The sequence below is a fragment of the Callorhinus ursinus genome, unplaced genomic scaffold (assembly GCF_003265705.2).
Source record: "Callorhinus ursinus isolate GAN/ISIS: 27379988/994484 unplaced genomic scaffold, GSC_fseal_2.0 scaffold35, whole genome shotgun sequence".
In the NCBI taxonomy this organism is placed as follows: Eukaryota; Metazoa; Chordata; class Mammalia; order Carnivora; family Otariidae; genus Callorhinus; species Callorhinus ursinus.
The window spans coordinates 14,887,384-14,914,992 of NW_027397097.1; the positions used below are offsets into that span (position 1 = coordinate 14,887,384).

The following is a 27,609-nucleotide window of genomic DNA, read 5'->3' on the forward strand; positions in this document are numbered from 1 at the left end:
GATACTACTAACAAATTCACTAGCTATCTCCACAGAGGCCTGGCCTGACAGAAATGAAGGCCACTGATATGGTTCCAGCCTATGAGTAAGCAAGACTCTGCATTTCTCACCAGAGATAACAAGCCTAAGACCCCATCTACTTTATGTCAGCTCTGAAAATGCGCACAGCCCCTCTCCTTGTTCTGCAGATGACCTCCTGTTGTCAGGAGCCAAATTCTGCTTCATTTTAATAAGTCTGCACCCCAAAGTGAACATGGGATGTATGTTACATATGTTTGTTCAATATGCGTGTTCCATCTTTCCTTATGAATAGTGATAAATTTCCCTGCCCTCTTCATCAGTATGTATGTAATCTCAATCCCTATGATTATAAAAATTTGTTCTAATCTCAGTCAGGGAAAACAAATTTGAGCCAGCCTCCTGTCTCCTCATTTGACTGCCTCTCAAATAAATCCTTTCCTTGCTGCATACTCGGTATCTCAGGGTTTGGTTCTACTGTGTACTGGGGCATACAAACTTCAGTTCATTACTGTTTATTTTCCTTCATTCAATATGCAGAGTCACTATTCTTCTCCATAATTATCCATGTTTATAAAGAAAGTCATTCAATTAGCTCACCTCCTTCCATGTTACAGTTACAAATACTCAAATTTGGGAAATGGAAGTATCCAGCACCAAAATTTGTTTAGAACTTGCAGAGAGCTGTTAAATATGTTTAATTTTCCATATTTCCAGGGGCTCCCCTTCTAGAAAGCTTTAAAAATTAGATTTTATGAGAAAAATGGCAAGAAGAATGTAAACGTGTATCCTAAAAATGTTAATGGAGCCCTGCACCTAAAATAATCAGGTTTTGTTCATGTATTAATTATCTCAATTAATGAAATCCAAAACTCACCTTTATACTTATAACTATTATCCTATTCTGATCAGTTGAAGAGCTCTCAAACTCTTCTTCAAAAAACTTTTGCAGCAACTATTTCTAAAGCATGAAGCTTATTGCTGAAGTAATTGTTTATTTTCAAGTGGCTTATTTTCATAACTCAAGGTTTTTGTGAAAGTGTTATTTAATATTCAGTATAATTTGTTTCTGTGAGCTTAAAAGTGCTTTAAACTTCTAAGGAGTCATGATTAAGGCATTTTGTAAGAACTGGCATGCCCACTGGAGTTTTGTGGTTCTAGGTACATTTGATGACTCAATTTGCATATATACATACAGCTCAGTAAAGAGAATGCTAATCTTATGGTTTCATGAAGGTTTATCATTTTGACAACAAACTGGAAATTGAATATAAAATAGAACCCACAGACTCAGAAACTAGAAATCAGGGAAATTTATGCTACATGGTATATCTGTTGGTTATTACTGGAAAGTTTGGAATTCTTAACATACTTTAAAAAGTTTCAGGGCAGGGCGCCTGGGTGGCTCAGTTGGTTAAGCGACTGCCTTCGGCTCAGGTCACGATCCTGGAGTCCCGGGATCGAGTCCCACATCGGGTTCCCTGCTTGGCAGGGAGTCTGCTTCTCCCTCTGACCCTCCCCTCTCTCATGTGCTCTCTCTCTCTCTCTCTCTCTCATTCTCTCTCTCAAATAAGTAAATAAAATCTTAAAAAAAAAAAAGTTCCAGGGCTGGGCACCTGGGTGGCTCAGTTGGTTAAACGTCTGAATTTGGCTCAGGTCATGATCTCAGGGTCCTGGGATTGAGCCCTGCCTCGGGCTCGTTGCTCAGCGGGGAGTCTGCTTCTCCCTCTCCCTATCCCTCTGCCTGTCCCCCCAAGGCACTCTCTCTCTCTCTCTCTCTCATAAATAAATAAAAAGCTATGGGGCTTCTAAGCAACAAATGAGGTAGGGGATAAATGTTTTCTTAAGCAACTCTCAGGACCAACTCATGTAAATAAACTTAAGTAGATCAATGTTCCTCATTCTCTACCACTTCTATCATTTGCCAGGAACCAGAACTAACAGGATGAAAAGGAAGCCTTCCCTATGAGATACTTGTGAGATAATTCCTTTTCCATTGCTCCTTCTTGTGGTTAATCCTTTTCAACATTCAATACCAAATTTGAAAAGAGTATGTAGAAGTTAGAATCTACATTGAGATCTATGCTTCAGTATAATGGAGTCACATATAAAACTTAACCCTATACCATGATCTGCAAGCAAAATGTATAAATCTTTATTTGCTGTGTCTGTGGCTTATCCAGCTGCTTCAGAAACCCTAAATTCCCAAATCCTACTCCTCCTGCTGCTTATCTCTCGCTAAAATAATGCCCAGGTATATGGGAGTAGATAATTCTGGAAGTGGGCCAACAGGGCATATGGTTTATCCGCCATCATAGCCATCATAGTCTTAGGGACAGAAATCAGTTGGGCTCACTGGATCCAACTGCTGTTCTTTGTCTCTTCTGGTCCTGGAGCAATGTCTCTGTCCATCTGGTCATTGAGCATACTGATGGGCTCTCGTGGAGAAATCTGTTTAGTGGGACCTGGAGTCCATCCTCTTGGCTCAGGGGAAGCTCCCAGGTGCTCTGCCTAGCCGACACTTGCTTTGGGCTCTGCTGGCACTATATTCCTACATTCCTCCCTAAGAACATGTTATAATTTCAATTCAGCAGAATTGAAATTGACCAGAACTTTCCTGAGATGCTGACCTAATGCCAGCAACTGCCTACCTTCAGATTTCTTCTTAAGTAGTAAAAAAGTAGTAAAAAATAAAACCCTACTTGCATAAGCTTTCTATTCCTTTCAAATGAGGACATTTCTAACTTAAGAATCTAGCACAGTATCAAGCATGCAGCAACACTCACTTATTCATCCATTCATTTAATATTTATTTAGTGGCTATTAGGTGATAGGCACTAAGCTAATATAACAGATATAGCAATGAATAAGACAGGCAATATGGCTGCTTTATGGAATTTACATTCTGGTAGAGAAACTCATGCAAAAACTCATAAACAAAATTTCTCATAGTGATCTACATAGTCACAAATATCAAGCAGGAAATGTGATAGATGTGACTTGGGGGTGGGGTAGAAATGCAGAATGAGACAGAAAGGCACTTTAGGGGCCCTGGATCTAAATGATGACATAAGCCAATAAGGCAGATTTGGGTAAATTTAGGTAGAAAGGTACTCTAAACAAAAGAAATGCAAGTGAAAAATGTCATTTAGGAACAGAAAGAAGGCCATGTGGCTGGAGTATGGTGAGTAGGGAAGAGATGAGATGAGAGGTAGGAAGAGGAGATGGGGAACCTTACGGGTGAGAAGTTTGAATTTCCAACAATAGTAGATATTACCAGAAGGTTTCAATAAATACATAGTATTTAAACTCGTTTTTACGACATATCAGATAAAGGGCTGGTATCCAAGATCTATAAAGAACTTATCAAACTCAACACCCAAAAAACAAATAATCCAGTCAAGAAATGGGCAGAAGACATGAACAGACACTTCTCCAAAGAAGACATACAAATGGCCAACAGATACATGAAAAAATGTTCAACATCACTAGCCATCAGGGAAATACAAATCAAAACCACAATGAAATACCACCTTACACCAGTCAGAATAGCTAAAATTAACAAAACAGGAAACAACAAATGTTGGTGGGGATGTGAGAACCATCTTACACTGTTGGTGGGAATGCAAGCTGGTACAGCCACTCTGGAAAACAGTATGGAGATTCCTCAAGACATTAAAATAGAGCTACCCTATAATCCAGCAATTGCACTACTGGGTATTTACCCCAAAGATACAGATGTAGTGAAAAGAAGGGCCACATGCACCCCAATGTTCATAGCAGCAATGTCCGCAATAGCCAAACTGTGGAAAGAGCTGAGATGCCCTTCAACAGACGAATGGATAAAGAAGATGTGGTTCATATATATAATGGGATATTACTCAGACATCAGAAAGGATGAACACCTACCATTTACATCAACATGGATGGAGCTGGAGGAGATTAGGCTAAGTGAAATAAGTCAAGCAGAGAAAGTCAATTATCATATGGTTTCACTCATATATGGAACATAAGGAATAGCATGGAGGACCGTAGGGGAAGGGAGGGAAAACCGAATGGGAAGAAGTCAGAGAGGGAGACAAACCATGAGAGACTCTGGACTCCAGGAAAAAAACTGAGGGTTACAGAAGGGAGGGGGGTGGAGGGAAGGGGTAACCAGGTGATGGGTATTAAGGAAGGCACATGTTGTAATGAGCACTGGGTGTTATATGCAACTAATGAATTGTTGAACTAATCAAAAGCTAATGATGTACTATATGTTGGTTAATTGAACATAATTTTTAAAACTAGTTTAAAAAAATAAAAATAAAGATTTATTTATTTATTTGAGGGGGGAGGGGCAGAGGGTAAGGGCAAGGAAGAGAGAGAATCTCCAGCAAACTCCCCACTAAGCATACAGCATGACACGGGGCTCAATCCCATGACCCTGAGATCCTGACCTAAACCGAAATCAAGAGTCAGGCACTACTGAGCCAGCCAGGTGCCCTAAATACATAGAATTTAAACATTTTTCATGGGGCACCTGGCTGGCTCTGTTGGTAGAGTATGTGAATCTTGATCTCAGGGTCGTGAGCTCAAGCCCCATGTTGGATGTAGAGATTACTTAAATAAATAAATGGTTTTTAAAAAAAAAAAGAATAAACATTTTTAAACAAACACAATAATATGAATTTAGCCAGTTCAAGTAATCCCTTATGATTTTACTGTTTATTTTATTTTTTTATTAACATATGATTTTACTGTGTAATCCAAATAACTTTTCTAAGTACTTATCACTATTGTACGTATTTGTTTAATGTCTCTCTCTCATAGCAGATCGTGAACTCCATGAAAATAGGTCGACATGCCTCTTGTCACTAAATTTCCGGAGCCTAATACAGTATCTCTTAGATAGTAAGAGTTCAAAATATATTTTGTCAAATGAAAGAAATTTAATGATAGAATATTCCATGACAGACAATGTGCTACACACTTAGAATCAGTCTGACTGAATTAGAATCAGTTCCTGCATTCAAGAAGCTCACAATCTACTGAGGGAAACGAACATGTAGTCAATCAACAATAATATAATGTAGTAACTGCTGCACCATAAATATGAACAAATACAGGAACCTAAGGAAGAAAGTGACTAATTCTGCTTAAAGATGAGGAAAGTATTAAGGAAGATTTTAGGGCGCTTGGGTGCCTCAGTTGGTTAAGCGACTGCCTTCAGCTCAGGTCATGATCCTGGAGTCCCAGGATCGAGTCCCGCATCGGGCTCCCTGCTCAGCAGGGAGTCTGCTTCTCCCTCTGACCCTCCCCCCTCTCATGCTCTCTCTCTCTCTCAAATAAATAAATAAATCTTTAAAAAAATAAAAGGAAGTTTTTAACCAAGAAAGTAATATTCACTTCCTTTAGATGAATGTTTACACTAAGAAAAAACACCTATATAGTGTTCTATTATTATTTAGTACTATAGTTCAATAGAACATATACTCTATTGACAAAAATTTTTTAACATATTATTATCATCATATTTCAAGACATCTTGAAAGGCCTACTCCTAAAATAATCTTTTAGAATTTTCTCTATGTTTTTATTAATATGTATATCAAATCCCTACATCTGAAAGTTCCATTCAAGGTTAAAATATTCATAATATTATTATGCTAGCTATAGGAAAACCTAGATGGGGAAACCTATTGTGTTCTGCTTTTTTGCCAGCTGCCATATATTAGTAACAGTGACTGTTACCAAACTTTTATTTATTATGTACTTAGCAGAAATTGCCCAATCCTTTCATGTTCTCAACAAACTTTTGGGGTTTCATTACCTTACTCTGTATAGAGGTCTCATATGCCATCAAAGTAAATTAATTTTTTCCTAATTCAGCTAGATCACAAATAAAAGCATCTTTCATTTAAAAACAACCAACCTTATAAGCATCCAAAGTACGTAAATTTAGTTAAATGGTGCCATCTGGTGACATAAATCCTGCAGCAAGTATACAAAGTTCAGAGCCAAGAATGGCATCCAACCCTTTTGATGGCATCCAATGTAAAGTGTCAAATTTAACTTAAGATATACTCGATCCCACGTGACATGAAACACAACTAATCACACTCAGTATACAACAGTTTAAAAGAGGGCTATAATAAGGATTGTGAGGGCCACATTTTATGCTTACCACTCGTTTCTCAAGTTTACCTTAAAATTTATTTTTATTTATTTACTTATTTGAGAAAGAAAGCAAGAGCAGAATGAGAGCACGAGTAGGTGGGAGGGGCAAAGGGAGAGGGAGAAGCAGGTTCCCCACCGAGCAGGGAGCCCAACACAGGGCTTGATCCCAGGACCCTGGGATCATGACCTGAGGGGAAGGCAGATGCTTAACTGACTGAGTCACCCAGGAGCCCCTCAAGTTTACCTTCAAATTTAAACAAGCCTTTGGAAGAGACTTAAGTTTAATGTGATGCCTTTTCTAATTCCCACAGGACATTTTTAAAACCTAAATATCAAGAGCATCTTGAACCCTTCTTCTTGTCATATCCATTTCCTCACTCTCCTTCTGACCTCTATCAATCAGAATAATTTTTATCACCTCAAATGCCACTTCCCTAAGAAAGCTTTCCCTGATTCCACTACGAATGTTAAGCCTCTTGCTCAAAAGCACCCTCTCCTTCTCCTTTGTAGCATTTATCACAATTGTAAATATAAACTATTTATGCCATTTTGTTTAATGCTTGTCTCCCCAGTGTATATCACAATGCTTAGCACAGTGTTCAGTGTATATCTTTGAATAAATGGATGGGTGGAAAAAATGTCCTTTTCTGTCCTCTTCTTACCCAAATCCTATCACTGACAGACCCAGCTTAAGTTTACATTTTATAGAAAAGCTTTCCTAGCAACATCAATCTGCAATCCCATGCATCTCTGAACTCCTAACAACACTTTGGTCTAGGCTTCAGAGTTTAGTCCTTGGTTATATCCTGTCTTGTACTTGTTTGTATATATGTGAATATTACCTTCCTAATTGCTTAACCTCCTTAAGGGCAGGGACTTTGTTTGTTTCTAGTAACATCCATCACATATGTCCATGTAAATTAAACATGTCATAAATACTTCATTAATTATTATTACTCAATTGCAATAACTGGAATACCTGCATTATTTTTATGTAAATGGATACTGTCAGCAAATAAGTAGAAGCATAGTAGAACTTAGGATCTAAGAATCTAACATACACTGCTTTGACTAGTCAAGACTTATTTGAAGATGCATGACATGTAGTAATGCATTTGTTTTACTGGAGCACCTGCTTTAAGGGTGTAAGTGGCAGTAAGCACTTACCCACTGAGTGAGCCTCATGTGTGCCAACAGCAACATCTCAGTGTAGTTTTGCTGTTCTCTATCCATAGCCTCATAGGTAGAAACTATCATCAAGTATCCAAGCAAAAAAAAAAAAAAATCACTTAAGTGTTTAAGGTATACTATTGTACTTTAAAAAGAAAATTAGATGCCATAATTATATTCTTCAATTTATGGGTCCTTAAAGTGCTCAAGATATATCCCAGAATAATAATGGCTCATTATACTTGTTAAAGATCAAATCAAATCTTTATTAAACCCAAGAATAAAGAAATGCCACTGTCATATCTCACCAAATTTATTAATAATATTCACAAACTATATTACTTTTCTTGGGTGGCCAAATATCTAATCATTTTGAACACATGTTCTCAAACTTTAGCATGCCTCAGAATCACCTGGAAGTTTTATTAAAACACTATTTGCTGAGCATTACTTCCGGAGTTTCTGATTCAGTAGGTCTGGAGTAAGGCCCAAGAATTTACAATGCCAGCAAGTTTCCAGGTGATGCTGATGCTGCTGGTCCAAGAACCACACTTTGAGAATGTCTGTTTTGGAGGATTAGAGCCAAGTTTTCTCAAATTCATAATAACTGTGTGGACTTTCACATTCACTATAATCTATAAAAAAAATCCTTTGACTATCTTATGATCAGGTGGCAAAAATTATATATTATGATGAAAAATTAAGACCAAAATAGCCATGATGTTTTCACATAATGTTATTTTGAAATAAAATATATTGGAATTACTATATTGGAAAAATATGTAGGGTTTTTTTTTACTCAAACTAAAATGTGATAAAACTTTTAAACACATTGATTTTGGAGCACTCACCTAATTGCATAGCTAAAGTCTCTTTTGCCCACTTGATTTCTCTCACTTCTCCATAAGGGCGAGGACTATCCTCTCCTCTATATTTTGCTGTTGTATCCCCATTGCCTAGCACAATGTCTAATACATACCAGGTATTTTTAAAATAATTATTGAGTAAATGAATAAATAAAATGTATTGAAGGCCTACTATTATTAAGGTCCATATACTGGGGGTTTAAAGGTCACTTAGATATAACCTCAACTCTCAAGCTACTCACAGTTTACTGAGGGGACAGAAATATATTCACTGTATCATAAGGCAATAGAATAAATGTTTTATAGTAATCTGAAAAAATGCTGTGAGACATAATAAAAGGGCTGGCTAAAGCTACTATCAAGTAAGGAGATGGGAGAAGGCTTCAACAAGGAGGTGATAAATCCCAATATAGTAGTATATCTCCTGTATATCCCAATATCCAATATACTCCAGTATATAGTACATCTACTATATCACCTCTGTGAGTCCATACTGTTCTATGTTAAGATTTATGGAAATTAAAGTTTTCTACTCTAACACAAAGTCTGACATGCAAAGAATAAGCATTTTTCTAAGATGTTGCTACTGGCAAGGTTTTTAGGAAAATATCACTTTACTGCCCATTCTGTTCTAAATCTTTCCCCAAAAGTCCCCCTCAAACACTGCAGTAAAATAAAAGGAAATATGGAAAGAGACCAAATGTCCATCGACAGATGAATGAATAAAGAAGATGTGGTATATATATATATACAATGGAATACCACTCAGCCATTTAAAAAATGAAATCTGACCATTTGCAACAATGTGGATGGAACTAGAGGGTATTATGCTAAGTGAAATAAGTCAGTCAGAGAAAGACAATTATTATATGATTTCATTCATATCTGGAATTTAAACACCAAAACAGGATCATAGGGGAAAGGGGGGGAATAAACTAAGACAAAACCAGAGAGGGAGACAAACCATAAGAAACTCTTAATCATAGGAAACAAACTGAGGGTTGCTGAGGGGGAGGCGGGTGGGGGGATGGGGTAACTGGGTGATGGGGATTAAGGAGGGCACGTGATGTAATGAGCAGTGGGTATTGTATACAACTGATGAATCACTGAACTCTACCTCTGAAACTAATAATATACTATATGTTAATTAATTGAATTAAAATAAAATAAATTTAAAAAAGAAACAAAAGGAAATAAAATCAGATCGATAAGATTAACAAGATTTTGAAAGGAGTTGAAACTCAATATATACATAGTTCTGTCCACAATTGTATAAGTAATAAATAAAGAATAAAAAAAATTCAATAAGGTATAAAAACAAAGAACATTTGTAGTACATATCTGAAAATGAACTGGCCCATTATATTATTAAAATAGTTTTTACAAATAATTATGGTGGTAATATAAATCTTTAAATATTCAAAGGAGATCTGGAAGAGAAGTATCAAAATAATAAAAACATTTCCATCTTGCTTAGAGAGACCTAAATTAATTTGTAAAATATCATGGAGTTCCAATTCACTTATATTCAAAATCTGTACTACTAATAATGTATTCATATAAAACTGTAATTATCCATTGGACAAAACTTTTTCCTTAGTTACACCACAAGATGTCACCCTAAGCCCAACATCCAAATGTGCAACTTCTAGTACATTGCTATTCTAGGTATTTTTTTTTTTACATTAATGAAAATTACTAACTTTTTAAAAGTTTAAGTGTCTTTTTCCACTGTCATTGTCGATAAATGGAAAATTAAAACAAAGGATACAGAAACTGTAGAAGCAAGGAGGTAGAAAGTTAATCAAACAGTTCGTCCTCTATGCTTATCATATATCCTGCTATTTACCGTAAGAGGAATGTATCTTACCATAAAATTTTATATTCTTCTTTTACTCTATTTTTAATTTTTAAAGGATGAACATATATTACTTTTGTAATCAGATAAAGTTCTATTTTAAAAATTAAAAAACACAGTATCTTTGCCATCACTTTCCACCCTACTATCACAGAACCTACTTATAAAATGCTTTAGGGGCACCTGGGTGGCTCAGTCATTAAGCGTCTGCCTTCGGCTCAGGTCATGATCCCAGGGTCCTGGGATCAAGCCCCGCATCGGGCTCCCTGCTCCGCAGGAGGCCTGCTTCTCCCTCTCCCTCTCCCCCTGCTTGTGTTCCCTCTCTCGCTGTGTCTCTGTCAAATAAATAAATAAAATCTTTTAAAAAAATAAAATCCTTTAATGCACTCAATAATGGTCAAAATTATGTAGACAGAATTCTGTCTTCACAGATTATACCACCTAAGACATACTAGTATTTGGGATTTTTTTTTTTAAGCATATGATGGAAGGATCACAGAAGAAGGGTGTGTTAATTTTTGAAGTGATGCTTTTCATCTGTCAAGAGAAGGGTTGGTTTTCTGGTGATATGTAAATATTACAGTATATCTTGTAATAATATTTTACTTTACTATCCATTTGTACTGGGTTTCCTGCATTATGATTCCCTTCTATTTCTAGTTAACTGAGATTCATGCAAGGTATTATTTCAATATACTGGCTATTCAAATATCAGAAAAATGAGTAAAGCCACTATGTTCCATTACTTGTAACAGAAAAAAGGACAGGTGGTAGGGTAGGAGGTAGTTGGTCCAAACAGAAAGTTATAGACCATAAACAATATTTATCAACAGCTCTCTGCTTATCTCTTTATAATTATATAATCCCTTTCAAGATGCAGAGTGCTACGTGGTTTTTCTTCTTTTGAGTCCTTAAAGAAAATACACAGTGAAAACACTCAAACATTCAATAATAATAAATTAGTTATCAGTATTTAGCAACACACATAGAACTGAAATGAAAATTATGTTTTGTTGTATAATGTTGCCTCATTCTTTACAGTCTGGTTTATCCCAAAATGACTTTTAAAGACTAGCCCGAGCAAATCTATCCATTCAAAGCTGGACACCTGGATTACTTATATAACAGCTTTTTACAGATTATTGTTGCCTTTCATTTTACTAGAGAAATTCAAACTATGTAGGCTTTTTGCCAAGATATTTATTATCACTCACCCAAAACAATGGCAAAATGCAATTCTCTGTCATTCATTTTCCCTTTTATTCCCCATGTAATGATATTGTGATACCAAACGGCGACACTGCCTAAGTATAGTAAAATTATCTAAAGCATCCAACAATACTCTTCCTAAATCAAGCTCTCAAAAATTCAAACTCTCAAAAAACTTGGTCAGTCTCAACTAAGCATATCATACAACTCTACTTAGAGATACTGCTATTCAGTTAATGGCCTTTATTAATTATCAACTAGATGAGACCATTAATTTTTAATTGAGAAACTTGTGGCTTAAAAATGTTCTCTAAAATACTATTCTCTAATGACAGGATTTATTTAAATTCTGTAAGACGCCATTTAGAGTTGCTTTTATTTAATACCGGCTAAGATGATTATAGTTATTTGTGTCATTAATTCTTACCAGCCACAAAAAAATATTTTAAAGAAATTAATCTGCAGGCAAAACAATCCTACAAAGCTTTTTACTTCCATTTTTATTCAATAGATGAATTTTAAATTTTCAAAATTTAATGGTTTTTTAAATTATATTCACACCCTAAGGTTGGAGTTTTTGTCAACAAGTGTAGCCATAATAAAAACATAAAGTATTTTCAAAAATAATCCTAAATTCCCATTTTTAGATTTTATATCCAAACCACCAGACCTGAGAAAGTAATAATGTCTAGTAGACTCAGTTATTCTTTAAAATGTACTATTTAAGCATAATAAAACATAATATAATTGAGTTTTTTTTTAATTTAGTTGATTGTTTTTGTTGAGGGGAGGCATTTGTTTATATCTTTTGCTAGTTTATATTAAATATTAAAATATTATGTAAAGAATTAAGTTGTCTGCATAAGTACAAAAGATACACATATAAAGACATATATACATAAGAAAGTCCTTGAATTCCTTCACAATTTGTAATGTTAGAGATTAAACTAAGGTTGACATTACATGGTTAAATTTATGACAAACTGACCAAAATTCTAAAGCACTTAAATTTTCATCAATAAACTTTTCAATATGGATCATAAACTTTCACAAGAGAAGCAAAGAGGAGAGTAAAAGTAGAACTATGATTCTGAGGAGAAATGACCCATTGCTTTTTGTGCTAGCCAATTCCTTCTCTAAAGGAAGGCAAGTTCCTTCTCCACAATTTGTCCTCAATTTTTTTTACAACTGACTATTCAGGTTTCTTCCTGTGTAAACTTTTCTTCCTATATAAAACATTCTTTCAATATTATTTACTTATTTAAAGATTTTATTTATTTATTTGACAGAGAGAGAGAGCACAAGAAGAGGGAGCAGCAGAGGGAGAGGGAGAAGCAGGCTCCCCACTGAGTAGGGAGCCCAACTTGACTTGGAGCTCCATCCCAGGACCCTGAAATCATGACCTGAGCTGAAGGCAGATGCTTAACTGACTGAGCCACCCAGGTGCCCCTCAATATTTATATTTTTAATAACCTACACTTTTTTTTCTATTTTATAACAATTCTTATTTAAATTAGCCTTAAATAGGAAAAAGAAAAGAAAATCATTCCTTCCACTATCAAGGAAAATTATTCTAATTTTAAATTTGGTTAACATTAGGTTCTTTGATGACATTGCTCAAACTATTAAGCCTCATTCTGACCATTAAAATGATAAATAAATTTGTAATACATACCTAGCAAAGCTTGGAATAAGCTGCTCTTAAAGATACCCATCACCTTTTTAACAGCGTTTTTCAACTGCTGTTCCTCTGGTTTCCTTAATTTTTTGCAGTATTCTTCCAGTAATGATAAAGCTCGGTCAGTATCTGAAAAACATGATTTTAAAATTCTATCTTACAGTCCTAGAAAAATAGAAACTTAATATTAAACATGAAATGTACAAAAAATAAGATATGTAACTTTTCATTATAAATTCCATATGATCAATTGATTCTCAAGAATATTTTCATTGATTTTTGCCCAGTTTTTATAATCATAGCCAACTTACAGTTGTAATTGACAAATGAGTAGTTCTTACATAAATATTGGTTGATTTTTTTTGTTACATTAATAAGACAAAAATGAAACAAGTTGGCTTATATGATAAACCTTCACTCACTCCATCAATTTTGTGATTTCTTTGCTGAATCAAATAATTTTTGATGCTAATGACAGTATAATAACTAGAGACAGATATAGGTTTTTTTTGAGAGAGTGCACACACACACTAGTTAGGGGGGAACAGAGGGAGAGGGAGAGAATCTTTTTTTTTAAGATTTTATTTATATATTTGACAGAGAGAGAGAAGACACATAAGGAGAGAGTGGGAGAAGCAGACTCCCTGCTGAGCAGGGAGCCAGACATGGGGCTCAATCTCATGACCCTGAGATCATGACCTGAGCCCAAACCAAGAGTTGGATGCTTAATGGACTAAGCCACCCAGGTGGCCCCAAATAATATACTTTTAACTTGCACTTGCATTATTAACATTTTTTAAAGGTTTTATTTATTTATTTGACAGAGAAAGAGAGCAGAAGTAGGGGGAGTGGCAGGCAGAGGGGGAAGCAGAGTCCCTGCTGAGCCGGGACCCCGATGTGGGACTTGATCCCAGGACCCCAGGATCATGATCTGAGCCGAAGGCAGTCACTTAACCAACTGAGTCACCCAGGAACCCCTTAACATTTTCATCACACTTCTAGCAAAACAGTAAATCAAGTCCTGATTTGTAGCATGTGCAATTTCCAAGGTGTAAATATTCCCATCACAGCTGATTTCAAGATGCCAACATGACATCATTGAACACAGACTTGGGAAGAAGCACAAGAACACCATTACATAGCTTTAACACCATACAGATACAATAGATGCAAATAACCTCAAGAGTATACGTGGTATCAAAACAGAAAAATATTAGAAGTGATGAGTTTTGAGTGTTTATTTCTTCTATTTTTAATATAATTTATTTAATGTAACTTTACATAATTTAATTTTTAAATGGCTGTGTTTAAACCAGCTTACAAATTTGTTGAAACTGTAACAATAGGCTCTTGCAAGCTGGTGTAAGCACATTCCAGACATCACTGCTTCCAAGGCAGCATTGTCTTCTAGTTTCTCTTCTAGCTGCTTCTTCTTAATCACTTTCCCTGGTCCCTTCTCATTCCTCAAGCCCCTAAACATCTGGAGACTCCTCTCTATTCTTACAATCTAGGTAACTTTAGCTAGTCTTCGGGCTTTAAATATTATCAGAATCCTTAAGACTCCCAGGTTTATATTTATAGCTCAGATCTTTCCCCTGTATTCCAGACTCATATTCAACTGTACACTCAACATTCCCATTTGGGGGCACCTGGGTGGCTCAGCTGGTTAAGCGCCTGCCTTTGGCTCAGGTCATGGTCCCAGGGTCCTGGGATCAAGTCCTGCATCGGGCTCCCTGCTCCACAAGGAGCCTGCTTCTCCCTCAGCCCCTCCTCCCACTCATTCTCTCAATTTCTCTCTCTCTCAAATAATAAATAAAATCTTTTTAAAAAAACATTTCCACTTGGATGTCTAAGAAACATCTCAAACTTAACTTGTCAAAACTGAACTACAGATCTTATCTACCTTTACTGTTTCGCCGGCAGCGTTCTCTCTCTCTCTCTCTTTCCCTTCCAATTTTTCAGGCCAGAATCCTTGGAGTCATCATTTGTTGTTCTCCCTCTCTAATTCTCTACATCTAATCCATCCACAAATTCTGTTGGCTCTAACGCTAACTACCACCATCACTTGCTAGTGCTACTACCCTGGTCCAGTCCACCAACATCTACCCCCTGCATTATTACAATAACCTCATACTAGTCTACATGCTGCCACCTTTGCCCTCCTGCAGACTTTTCTAAACACAGCAACCAGAAAGATCATAAGCCAGACAATGTCATCCCCAACACAAACCCTCCAGTGACTCCCCAGCTCACTCAGCAGAAGACCACCTGTCTAATGTCAGCTATTACCCCTCTCTTCTTACCCAATCTACTCCAACCACAGTGGTCTCTGCTCTTTCTCACATATAACAAGAACTCTCCTACACCAGGTCCTCTATTCCCAATCTTCTGCTTAAATATTCTTCCTTCAGATATCCATAAAGTTTGCTCCTTCACTTCTTTCATATTTCTGCTCCTATACTACCTTATCAATGAGGCCTTCCCCCATTTTCCTATATAACATAGCAAACCTCAAGCTTACTCCATTGGAAGAAAGGAGAATTTCAATAGGCAATAACAAATGGAGAAGGACGTCATGTAACCAATTTTTTACGTAAAAAGGTTATAAACATAAATGAATGTGGATGCACAGGAAGCCCTCTCTAATTTTAGAACAAGACATAAACATATGCTAATACATTTGTGCAGAACTTTAATTTTTTAAAATGCTTTCATACTTTGTATGATAAAATATTTAAATATAATATTTAAACTCTTTGAATCAAGAACAAACATTTGAATCTACATTTTGACCATAGTTAAAAAAATCAGTAATTTCCCTGAAATGATAATGGCTTACTGACCTCACTTTTGAACCCATTCCTAATCACTAATGTAAGTAATCAACAATAACATAATTATAGTATGCCTTCCTCAGTACTTATATGTATCTTTGGGCTCTAAATTTCTGCTATCTCTAGTGCCTCAAGGTTTAGTGTTTTTCATCCCTTCATTTGTTAGGTAGTCTTTGAAAATCTACTAAGTACCAGGCATCTTTCTCTTTTTATTCTCTTTTCTTTTTTTTTACAATTATAATTTTTAAGTTCTTTTTTACTTCTGTGTCACTTTCATAGGTATTCACTTATTCTGATCTTTTATTCTTGTGAATGGCAATTCTTAAAAATGTATCAACAGCATTTCCATAATCACATCCATAAATATAATTTGCTAGATAAGAGGACTTTCACTAATTCATTCAACACATATTTACTTAGTAACTACCCAGGGAAAACACTGTATTGATTCAAAGTAGCTAGATGTCTTCTAAACCAACAGAGTTTATTATGCTTCTCAACTCTGTATAAGAAAAATCTGACACATAGAATAAGATGCTATAATATAAGAAAAAACAGGCTTGAAGCCTCGCTACCATCATGAATGACACAGTAACTATCCGGACCAGGAAGTTCATGACTAACTGACTATTTCAGTGGAAACAGATGGTCATTGATGTTCTTCACCCTGGAAAGGCAACGGTACCTAAGAGAGAAATTCGGGAAAAACTAGCCAAAATGTACAGGACCACACCAGATGTCATATTTGTGTTTGGATTCAGAACCCATTTTGGTGGTGGCAAGACACCGGCTTTGGCATGATTTATGATTCTTTGGATTATGCAAAGAAAAATGAACCCAAACACAGACTTGCAAGACATGGCCTGTATGAGAAGAAAAAGACATCAAGAAAACAGCAAAAGGAACATAAGAACAGAATGAAGAAAGTCAGGGGGACTGCAAAAGCCAACGTTGGTGCTGGCAAAAAGAAGTGAGCTGGAGATTGGACAACAGAAGGAGTAAAGATGCTGCAGTGGCTTTATCTGTGGTGGTTGTGCAGATTTTTCATGAGAGGATCAATAAACTAAGAATGTTAAAAAAAAAAATGGTCAATATAGTCAAGTCTCTCTTAGACAATTTAGGCTTTTACATGCCAGCATCTAGCACTAGAATTATGCCTGCCCTTCTTGCTTCTTCTGATTATCAGCAATGATCACATTCTTGTGTCAATTCCATTATGCCCTTTATCTCTCTCTACTTAAATTCTTATTTCTGATTAATGAAAGCCTGAGCTTGAGGGTAATCTAAAACTAGATACCTTTGCAAAGATGAAAAATTAAGCAAAAAATAAAAAAGAGAAGATGACAAGGATCCTGTTGTACAGGACAAAAATCCCTAGACAGATGATGACAAGTTGAATAAATTAGAAAGTTGAGATAATTAACCAAGTCAGCACTGATATTTTAATTGATATTCAAATAACCAGTTATAAAAGGAGAATTTTTCACCTGAATTGCCAATATAATGGCTTCAATTCTCCTATTTTCTTTTCTTAAGGATTTTATTTATTTATTTGAGAGAGAAAGTGAATGTGAGAGAGAGAGCAAGCACAAGCAGAAGCAGGGAGAGGGAGAAGCAGACTCCCGCTGAGCAGAGAGCCCAATGTGGGGCTTAATCCCAGGACCCTGGGATCATGACCTGAGCTGAAGGCAGATGTTTAACTGACTGAGCCACCCAGGTGTCCCATCTCTTATTTTTTTCATTCTTAAAAGAAATCTATCTTCATATGATTCCTCAGTCTACTGAAAGAATGAAACTAAATTTGGATTACCTGAAGGCAGGCACAGGAAGAAATGGGGGGGGATGACTTTTTAAAATAAATTTTTTTGCAGGAAATATGCAATGCAAAGGATATGGTGACTGTTACATAATTGGAATTGTGGGTAGTCATGTGTCTCTTAATCAAGGTTCAACTCTTTGGTTTAAGAATAGCATTGCCAGAAGTTATAAATAATTTGGAACACGTAATTTAAATTTGAAACAGTGAATGGCAATAGTGCTAACAAATGAATTTTTAAAAAGAAGGAAAAAATGACAACATTTATTTGCTACACTTAAAAATGGAACAATTACAGAATATATGCTGTTGTTAAGAAAACTAAGATGAAAGTATAGAAGAAAAGGTGAACTTAATACACAAATCTTGGAGAGCAAAGCTGTTAGAATGAAATTCTTTTACATAAATTTATGCAACATTTCTTACAGTTTAGAAATTCTAAATGCATTATCTTCTCCGATTCTCACCAGTGAGAACTCATATCATATCTATTATACATGAAACTAAAATCCATAGTAGCTTGTCCAAGAGCACAGAGCTACTAAATAACAAATTTGGAGCTTAATGCTAAAGCTTTTGATTTCAAGTATAGCCCTCTCTCCACACTACCACCCTTAATCCTCCAGAAATAGAGTGGAGTAAATTGCTATAGAAAAAAAAGGAACTTGGAATCAGACATAAATTGTATCAGTGAATTTTAGAAACTAGTGTTAAATGTTGAATTAATAATTTTCACAAGATTAATTATCATAAAAATTGCATTTATAACATATAAATAGCCCTACCTTTAGAAGTCTGTAGATCAAAATAATAAAAATAGTAAGTTCTTTCTTTCATTAATCAGCTATTTATGAGTATCTAACTATGTTCCAGATATTGGAAACTTAATATAGGCAATATTCTACACTCTCAGAGATTTCTGAATGAAAATAAAGGTAATTAAACAGGAAATTTCAACAAAGTAAAAGATTAAAATAGAGTGCAATAATGCTATGATGAGGTACCAGGTACCATGAGAGAAGAGAAGCTTATGTCAATAGAGACCATGTTAAATTTGGCCTTATACCCAAGGAAGAATAATAAGCTCTGTAAGATTTTTTTTTAAGATTTTATTTATTGGGGCGCCTGGGTGGCTCAGTCATTAAGCGTCTGCCTTCGGCTTAGGTCATGATCCCAGGGTCCTGGGATCGTGCCCCGCATCGGGCTCCCTGCTCCGCAGGAAGGCTGCTTCTCCCTCTCTCACTCCCCCTGCTTGTGTTCCCTCCCTCCCTGTGTCTCTCTCTGTCAAATAAATAAAATCTTTAAAAAAAAATTTTATTTATTTATTGAGAGAGAGCATGTGTGTAAGCAGGGGGAGGGACAGAGAGAATTCTCAAGCAGACTCCCACTGAGTACGGAGACTAGGGGCTGGATCTCACAACCCTGAGGTCACGACCTGAGCAAAAACCAAGAGTCAGACACTTAATGGCTGAGCCACTCAGGTGCCACCTAAGAAATAATATTATACACATTTTGCAAATGAGGAAATGTAAACTGAGAGAAATGAAGTAACTTGCCTAAGGCTATGCAACCAGTAAGTGCTAAAACCAGGATTCAAATTCTGTCCTCTCTGGCACCAAAGCCTACTTTTAAATATTATGCCATACTGAAACCTAACTTACCAGGAAAAGATCATAGTATTTCTTCTTCCTGTAATTGTTTGTAGCAATTATACTTTACTCCCTCCCCCCAAAAAATCATTTTAATATACTCCAAAAAACACCTGTTGATATATTTCCCATTGAAAAAAAAGATACTACATAGAGAGGTGAATTTTTATTACTACCTTTCAGATAAGCCATGTTTTCAGATTTCCTATAGAACTGTTGAAGAGAACAATGGGGAAATTGCAAGGTTAAGTAGTAACAGAAAGGAAGACAACAGCAAATTTCACCTTCAGCTGAATATTGAAATATGCATCATTCCAACTGTAGCAAACTAGAAAAAAGAAAATGAAAAAAGAGATAAAACGTGGAATTTGAACTGTGGAAAAAATATCTGACCAGACTTAGAGCAGATCTAAAGATTATAAACATTCTGTAAATATTGGAAGGTTTACAAATTACTTTAGCATCACTGGGGCATCTGAGTGGCTCAGTCCTTTAAGCATCTGCCTTTGGCTCAGGTCATGATCCCGGGCTCCTGGGATTGAGTCCCGCATCAGGCTCCCTGCTGAGCAAGGAGCCTACTTCTCCCTCTGCTTCTGCCTCTCTCTCTGTCTTTCATGAATAAATAAACAAAATCTTTATTTTTTTTAAAGATTTTATTTGACAGAGAGAGAGACAGTGAGAGACGGAACACAAGCAGGGGGAGTGGGAGACAGAGTAGCAGGCTTCCCGCTGAGCAGAGAGCCCGATGCAGGGCTCCATCCCAGGACCCCAGGATCCTGACCTAAGCCAAAAGCAGATGCTTAACGACTGAGCCACCCAGGCACCCCTAAACAAAATCTTTTAAAAAAATACTTTAGCATCAGTGAAAGAGATAATACTCATAAGAAATGTTACCATAATCTATTTTTTAAAAGCACAGTATGGCATTTCCTGCCTGTAAGCAAATGTGTCCTTGCCATATCTGAGCAGGCTTGCTCCAGGAAGCTGCACCCAGACCACTAACAGAAGGGGACTGACTCTAAACACAACTTTCCTCTTCTTTGGACCAAAGGGAAAAAAAAGTATTCTGATGATAAGCATTTGTATAGCACTTTCCTACTTAAAAATTTTACATGGGCTAGAGTTTTATTTGGCCATCACAATAATCCTAAGAGGTGAGTATTATTAGTACAGTCATGTTTTAAGATAAGGAATTTGAAGCTCAACCTGTCAATTTCCTTTAGATAACTTAGCCAGCTAATGGTAAAGACTGGATTCCATCCCTGGGCTCTTCCCCAGTGTGCTATGATGTCATTCATTTGTTCCAAGAACACCACATTCATACAATGAAAAGAACATTGGATTGAGCTTCTGGTCCTAATTCTATCACTAAGTATAGAAAAGTGAAGTTTATATACATTATCTTATTTGATATAGAGAAGAAATAACATATATTAAGAGGAAGGGAACATATTAAACCCCTTTTAGAAAAGGAAACTGGGGGCCCCTGGGTGGCTCAGTCATTAAGCATCTGCCTTCAGCTCAGGTCATGATCCCCTAGGATCAAGCCCCGCATCAGGCTCCCTGCTCGGCAGGGACCTGCTTCTCCCGCTCCCTCTCCCACTCCCCCTGCTTGTGTTCCTGCTCTATCTCTCTCTCTGTCAAATACATAAATAAAATCTAAAAAAAAAGAAAGAAAAAAAAAGAAAACGAAACTGGAGTTCAGATGAATTACTTGATTTTCACAAGGTCACCTGGTGGCATCATCATAAGGAGGCATGTAAACTCTTGTACATGTGGGAGATTGGCACTTTGAGGTATTAATTTTTCCCCTCCCTAAATTTGCCCATTTTCTTTCTTCTCATCTAAGCAGGTAACTGGTTTTGTATTTTATTACCTGAAGGGAGGCATGTGCCAGGACAAAAACAGAGTGATTTTTAAATTATTCCTGTTTTGCTTTCCTATACCCTAAACTCTCAGAGTAAAAGAGTTTGCCACAGAGATGAAAGAAAGCTTCGCATGTACGTACAGAGAGAGAGATCTCCTAGCACCTCCCCAGTTTAGAAAAATATTTTCTCAGCTGAAGAAGAGAGAAAGAAGTCTTTGGATTCCAAGGCAGCAGGGATCTAGGCTCTGCTTCCTTACAGCATTGCCTGGAAGGCAGAAAGAACCCAGTAAGGAATGGCATCGTAATTCTATCTAGGTAAAGAGAAATACAGAAATTCTGGGGGGAAAGTCCATGTCTGGGAAGTAACAAATCACTGCCAGACCAGAAAGAACTATCTAGACACAACTCATGTCTTAGGGATAAGCTATTACATAGGAGATGATCAATGACCAGACTATACCACCATTCCAGGTGGAACCCTACCATGATCCCAGAAAAGTAGGGAAAACCTCAAAAGTGATTGGAGTGATTTTGTCCACCACTCAGTGACTAAGAGTCAAAAATAAAGTTGACCTACAGAAAATGAATGGATATTTCTTACAAACCTGAATTTATAGACTGAGTCCATCTCAATGGTTAGCTAATCTTGTCCGTTTTAGGAGCCAGGTCTTCTGACTACTGGTCTAGGTTTTTTTCTCACAATATCACTGCTATTGATGATAATGATGATGATGATGATGATGATGATGATGATGAAGAAAGAGGTCATGATGGTAAGTTGAAGGCAAAGAAAATAATGATCTGAAACAGCATCTTACCATCTCCCACATTGGTAAACCTCTACTGGTCTTTTGTGTCTCTTCTTAAATGTCACCTCTCCAGAAAGAATTCCCTGATTCCTCTAGATGAGGTTGGGTGCTCCTCATCTATGACATGACAGTGTGTTAACCTCACCACAGTGAAATTGCCTGTTTCCACATTTATCTCCTTAATAAATTTTAAGCATCATAAATGGTGAGTGGATAAATGATAGAATAAATAAATGGAAGCAAAGCTATTGCCTTAAATACATTCATACTTAGTTTTTAGAAGAATTTATGGTTTATTACCTATAAAGGATTTTAAATAGAACAAAACAATTACTGTCAATGATAAAGATGTCGCAGCTCTCCAAAATGACAGGCCCCCTACAGAAACTTCAAAATCTTTCTAACACAGTTAAGGCCTCAGTGGCTAGCAAGATAATGTCATCAGAAGAAATAGGATCCACAATCTTGCCATACTTACCCATAATCTTTGAAAGTTTTAACTTAATTCATTTTCATAGGACTTCCTACTTTATAATACATAATTCCTCTTGGTCTTAAATTCTAAAACAAATCAGGTCAGAATTGTTTCACAATGTAGGTGATTTGGCCATAATTCTTGAAATAGCTTTGAGAAACTTACTAAAAACTGAACATATGCAGAAAGCTTACTACTTGGAATTCAGAATGACTGACTGGACAGAAGAGACTGGGTAAAACTCATGATCCTTTGCTGACAAAGCAACCTACGTTGAGGATACAGAACCCTCGTGCCTTGACTGATACAAATTCCTGAGCAGGAATTCTAGCTGGAGAATAGGTCTTCCTTCCCCAGTTTAAAAAAAAGATTTTATACATCTTAGCCTCATAATAAAAAATATTTTATAATCACTAAAATGATTATATAGTAAATATTGAGAGGATATAATGAGAGTATATAATTAAGAAAGAAGGGTATTCTTATAGTTTGGTGAATATATTATTATAAAAGAGCAAGCAATTGATTGGTTGATTAGCAAAGGCATGAGTAAATTGAATGCTTTAATTCCTTGTTTTAAAAATCTAATATTTTGTGTACATCTTCCCACTGACTATACTCTTCTACTCAAGAAGTAACCAATGATAGGCCTAAAGGAAAAAGAAAATATTCTACCATATATGGAACACTTGGGCAGTTTCCCAAAAACCTAACAGTTCAAATATTTCCTGGCATCAGGTCATTAGCATATCATTTTCACACTCTCCCAATACATATGAATCGTAAAACAAATTCAATTAACAGATAATTTTAATACTATGTCTATTGTTTGCTTCATTACATACTCTTAATCAGTAGCTGAACACAAAAAGTATTCTTATGTTTCTCTCTCCAGATCGCTCTCTTTTTATGCCTCCTGGATTGATGAGTATTTTCCAACATTGAGAGTCTTTGGCATCATGGTTTCCAATAACTCAACCAAGGTCAATATGACCTTTTGAGGGATTTTTAAATCTAACAAAATCTTTAGTAAATTATCTATTTTACTTTAACTTGCAGAAATTGGAAAAGTTTGAAAATTATCTTTCCCTATCCCTCTCTGGGAAGATTCAGTTAACTCTTTTGAGTTTTATTGGCTGGGAAAAAGAAAAAAAACACAAAGTTTTGTGAAATGGAAAAAGTGTCTGGATATAATACTGGTATGGCAAATATGAAAGTTCAAACAAATTTAATAAAATATATGCAAAACAAGTAAAATAGCCATTCAGGTACAATCAATTCAGGTACACATTTTCCCCTTTAAAGAAACTGAAAAGGGGCGCCTGGGTGGCTCAGTTGTTAAGGTTCTGCCTTCGGCTCAGGTCATGATCCCAGGGTCCTGGGATCAAGTCCCACGTTGGGCTCCCTGCTCCGTGGGAAGCCTGCTTCTCCCTCTCCCATTCCCCCTGCTTGTGTTCCCTCTCTCACTGTGTCTCTCTCTGTCAAATAAATAAATAAAATCTTTGAAAAAAAAAGAAACTGAAAAAAAATTATTCTAGGAATTTAAGAACAGCTAGAGCTGTAAAGAGAACATATCCAGATAATGAAAGGCAAATATAAATTACTGATACTATAAAAAAGAAATTAAACCACATAGTACAAGAAACAGATAATGAAAAAGAAAACTTCAAATGAGGAAGGAATGAACAAAAGAGTTTTAAGAGGTTCCTTCGCCAGAAAGAGGAAGAAAAGAAGAAAAGCAAAAGTGTCACTTTTAAAAAGTATGGTCAACCAAAAGGAAAGACTGTGAACCCAGGAAACAACAATCTCAATTTCAAGGATGCCCATGAGATACATGGCAATATCAAGTCTTAGAATTCTAATTACACAACACTCTTTGGCTTCCTTTAAAAAGAACAATGTCAAAACATATGAATTATGAAAATGATAGTATTTAACTTTCAGTACTTGGTAAAAATAAGTTTATACATTATTACATCACCGAGAACAGCTGTAAAAAAGAATTTAAAGGAAATAAAGTGCTATATAAATGAAAAATGTCAGATAGACTTCTATATGAATTTAAAAGAAGCTAGGAGGACAATTAAAAAGATGGGGTTTTTTTTAAGATTTTTTTTTTTTTGACACAGAGAGACACAGCGAGAGAGGGAACACAAGCAGGAGGAGTGGGAGAGAGAGAAGCAGGCTTCCCGCTGAGCAGGGAGCCCAAATGTGGGACTCGATCCCAGGACCCTGGGACCATGACCTGGGCTGAAGGTGGACGCTTAATGACTGAGCCACCCAGGCCCCCCAAAAAAGAGAGGTTTTTAAACACAGAAATGAACATCAACCTCAATGTATTAAAAGCAATGATTTCTTACACATATTGAATATTACAGAGAAAAAAATGCAATGTACTAAAAAATTCTGTTGAAGTATATTTTATCATTAAAATAGCAACCTCCCACTGAAAACATAGAGAAGGACACAACTATCATTAGCTTTTATTTCTTACATTAATCCAACATGAAATCAGATTAGAGCAGTTCAACAAGTCTTGTTGAAATAGCCCCATCCAATACACCATGATCCTGTATCACATGAGAAAACGCTAATACAATTTATCTTGGATTGGCCCTGAATTCTCACAAATAGGTCAAAGATGTCCTAAAGGTTCAGGTGGGAGCAAATCAAGTTACTACAATAGATAAGAGAATCCTGAATGAAAAGCAACTGTTGGGGAAAAAAAATTTCTAATGAAGAATCTTGAAAAAACTGAAATCTATAAAAACGAGAGTGGGGTGGGAGAGATAGGAAATAATGTCTTACAGCAAAAAAGCAGTGAATATGAGGGTTTCAGCTTATCTAAGACCTAGTTCAAGAGCAGAACCTAAAAATGGACTTAGATGTCACACCCATTCCCACTTCCCACCACAGTTGTATGTTGCTAACCACACCAATCTCTTCTCTACTTTTACAATAACATATAAAATAAATACCAAATGAAAAACTCATGAAAATTTCTTGTTTCAATAAGAATATATTCAGCAATGAATAAACACTTGGTTCAAAAGGATAGTTACTGTTAAAATTACATTTAATTTAGTTCTTTCATTGTATCTACCACATGTAACAATGAAGAAAGAAAAATGAGTCAAGATGACAAAAGACACTACTCTCTGCAGAATAAATCTAGGTTATATTTTAAAATATTTGTTTCACTCATATTTTAGAAGTAATACAAATAGTAAGCTTAGTCAATTAAAAATATAATGCATATGTCATAACATATTTGGCTAGTTTACTATAAGATTCAAAAACATGTATCTTGACACTAAGTAGTTTTAAAAGATTAAAAAACAACATAAACTGTTTTTCTAAGTAGATCAGTTCACAAATTACATAATGCATAGATTTTAGCATAACCCAAATATATACTTGCCTTGCTAATTAGAACTTGTTGATTCCTTAAAAAAGTTGACCCATTACCACCAATCCATTATTAAAGAAGGAAGGAAGAAATGGAGGAAGAGAGAGGGAAGAAAAAAAGACGGAGGAAAGAAGGAATAAATAAGGAAGGAAATAAACATTAAATTACTTCTCATAATGTATAATTTTCAATCATGTCACTGCAATTTTTATAACTTCCTTCAAGGTAGGAACTTTTTAAGAAACTCAGCCTATTGGGTTTAGAAACATTAAGATCAACCTGCATACTGTTGGTGGGAATGCAAACTGGTGCAGTTACTATGGAAAACACTATGGAGGTTCCTCAAAATATTTAAAAATAGAAATACTATATGACCCAGGAATTCCACTACTGGGTATGTATGCAAAGAAAACAAAAACACTAATTCAAAAAGATATACGCACCCCTATGTTTACTGCAGCATTATTTACAATACCCAAGATATGGAAGCAACCCAAGTATTCATCAGTACATGAATGGATAGAGAAGATATAGTATACACACACACACACACACACACACTAGAATAGTATGCAGACATAAAAAGAATGAAATCTTGTCATCTGTGACAATATGGATGGATTTAGAGGGTACTATGCTCTCTAATAAGTCAGAGAAAAAGACAAATACCATATGAGTTCACTCTATGTGGAATCTAAAAAACAAAACAATTGAATAAACAAACAAAAAACAGAAACAGACCCATAAATACAGAGAACAAACTGAGAGTTGCCAGATGGGTGGGGGGTGGGGGCGATGGGCAAAATGAATGAAGGGGAGTAGGAGGTACAGGCTTCCAGTTATGGAATGAATAAGTCATGAGGATAAAAGGTACAGCACAGGGAATACAGTCAATGGTATTATAATAGCTTTGTATGGTGACAGATGGTAGCCACACTTGTGAACAAGGCATAATGCATAGACTTGTCAAATCACTATGTTGTACACCTGAAACTAATGTAACATTGTGTATCAACTATACTTCAATAATATTTTTTAAAGAACTCCTTTTAAAAGAAAGACACCTGCTTAGTTAAGTTATACCTAGAACATCAATTGCTCATCTTCCACCTCCTTCCCAGATAACTTTTTATCCAATTCTCTCCCCCGCCTCTCTCCTTTCTCTCTCCTCCTCATCTCCTCTCTCTGCTACATACACACATACACAGTGTGTTTAAATTCAATTATTAATCTAAAATAAGGCAGTCCAGAAGGGACAATGTCCAGAGAACAATAAGGGGTAGAGAGAATAAAAACACATGGTGGGCGCCTGGGTGGCTCAGTCGTTTAGCATCTGCCTTCGGCTCAGGTCATGATCCCAGGGTCCTGGAATCTAGGCCCATATCGGGCTCCTTGCTCAGGAGGGAAGCCTGCTTCTCCCTCTCGCACTCCCCCTGCTTGTGTTCCCTCTCTTGCTGTCTCTCTCTCTCTGTCCAAAAATAAATAAAAATCTTAATAAATAAATAAATAAATACATACATACATACATACACATGGTAAATCAAAGAGTCATGTCATTTATTGGCTACATTACCAAAACCATTCTTGTTCCAGATAAACCAATTGTGTCAGATCTAGACAGGTATGGCTCCAAAATCTCATAGTTTATTTATCTCAGTGATATTACAGGAGAGAGCAGGAGAAGGAAACAATCCCAGTCTCAAATCCAACGCACAAAGGAACGTTTCTAGGTGTCTCAGAGGTTTTATATATCACTGTCCATCTCTACAGATACCAGGTGGATAAAGCACCT

At 36.1% G+C, this 27,609-nt stretch overlaps 1 protein-coding gene across 6 annotated transcripts in view; it reads right to left on the bottom strand.

Annotated features, from left to right (window-relative positions):
- The window catches only part of DLG2 (discs large MAGUK scaffold protein 2), a 2,181,535-nt gene that overhangs the window by 2,150,942 nt on the left and 2,984 nt on the right, over window positions 1-27,609 (bottom strand). For all 6 annotated transcript variants that reach the window (XR_012374525.1, XM_073879808.1, XM_073879828.1 and 3 more), the window contains exon 2: window positions 12,956-13,087. Coding sequence is in view for 5 of the 6 variants with exons in the window: in XM_073879808.1 (XP_073735909.1) it covers window positions 12,956-13,087 (132 nt within the window). In the remaining variant the exon portion in view is untranslated. The remainder of the gene's footprint in view (window positions 1-12,955; window positions 13,088-27,609) is intronic.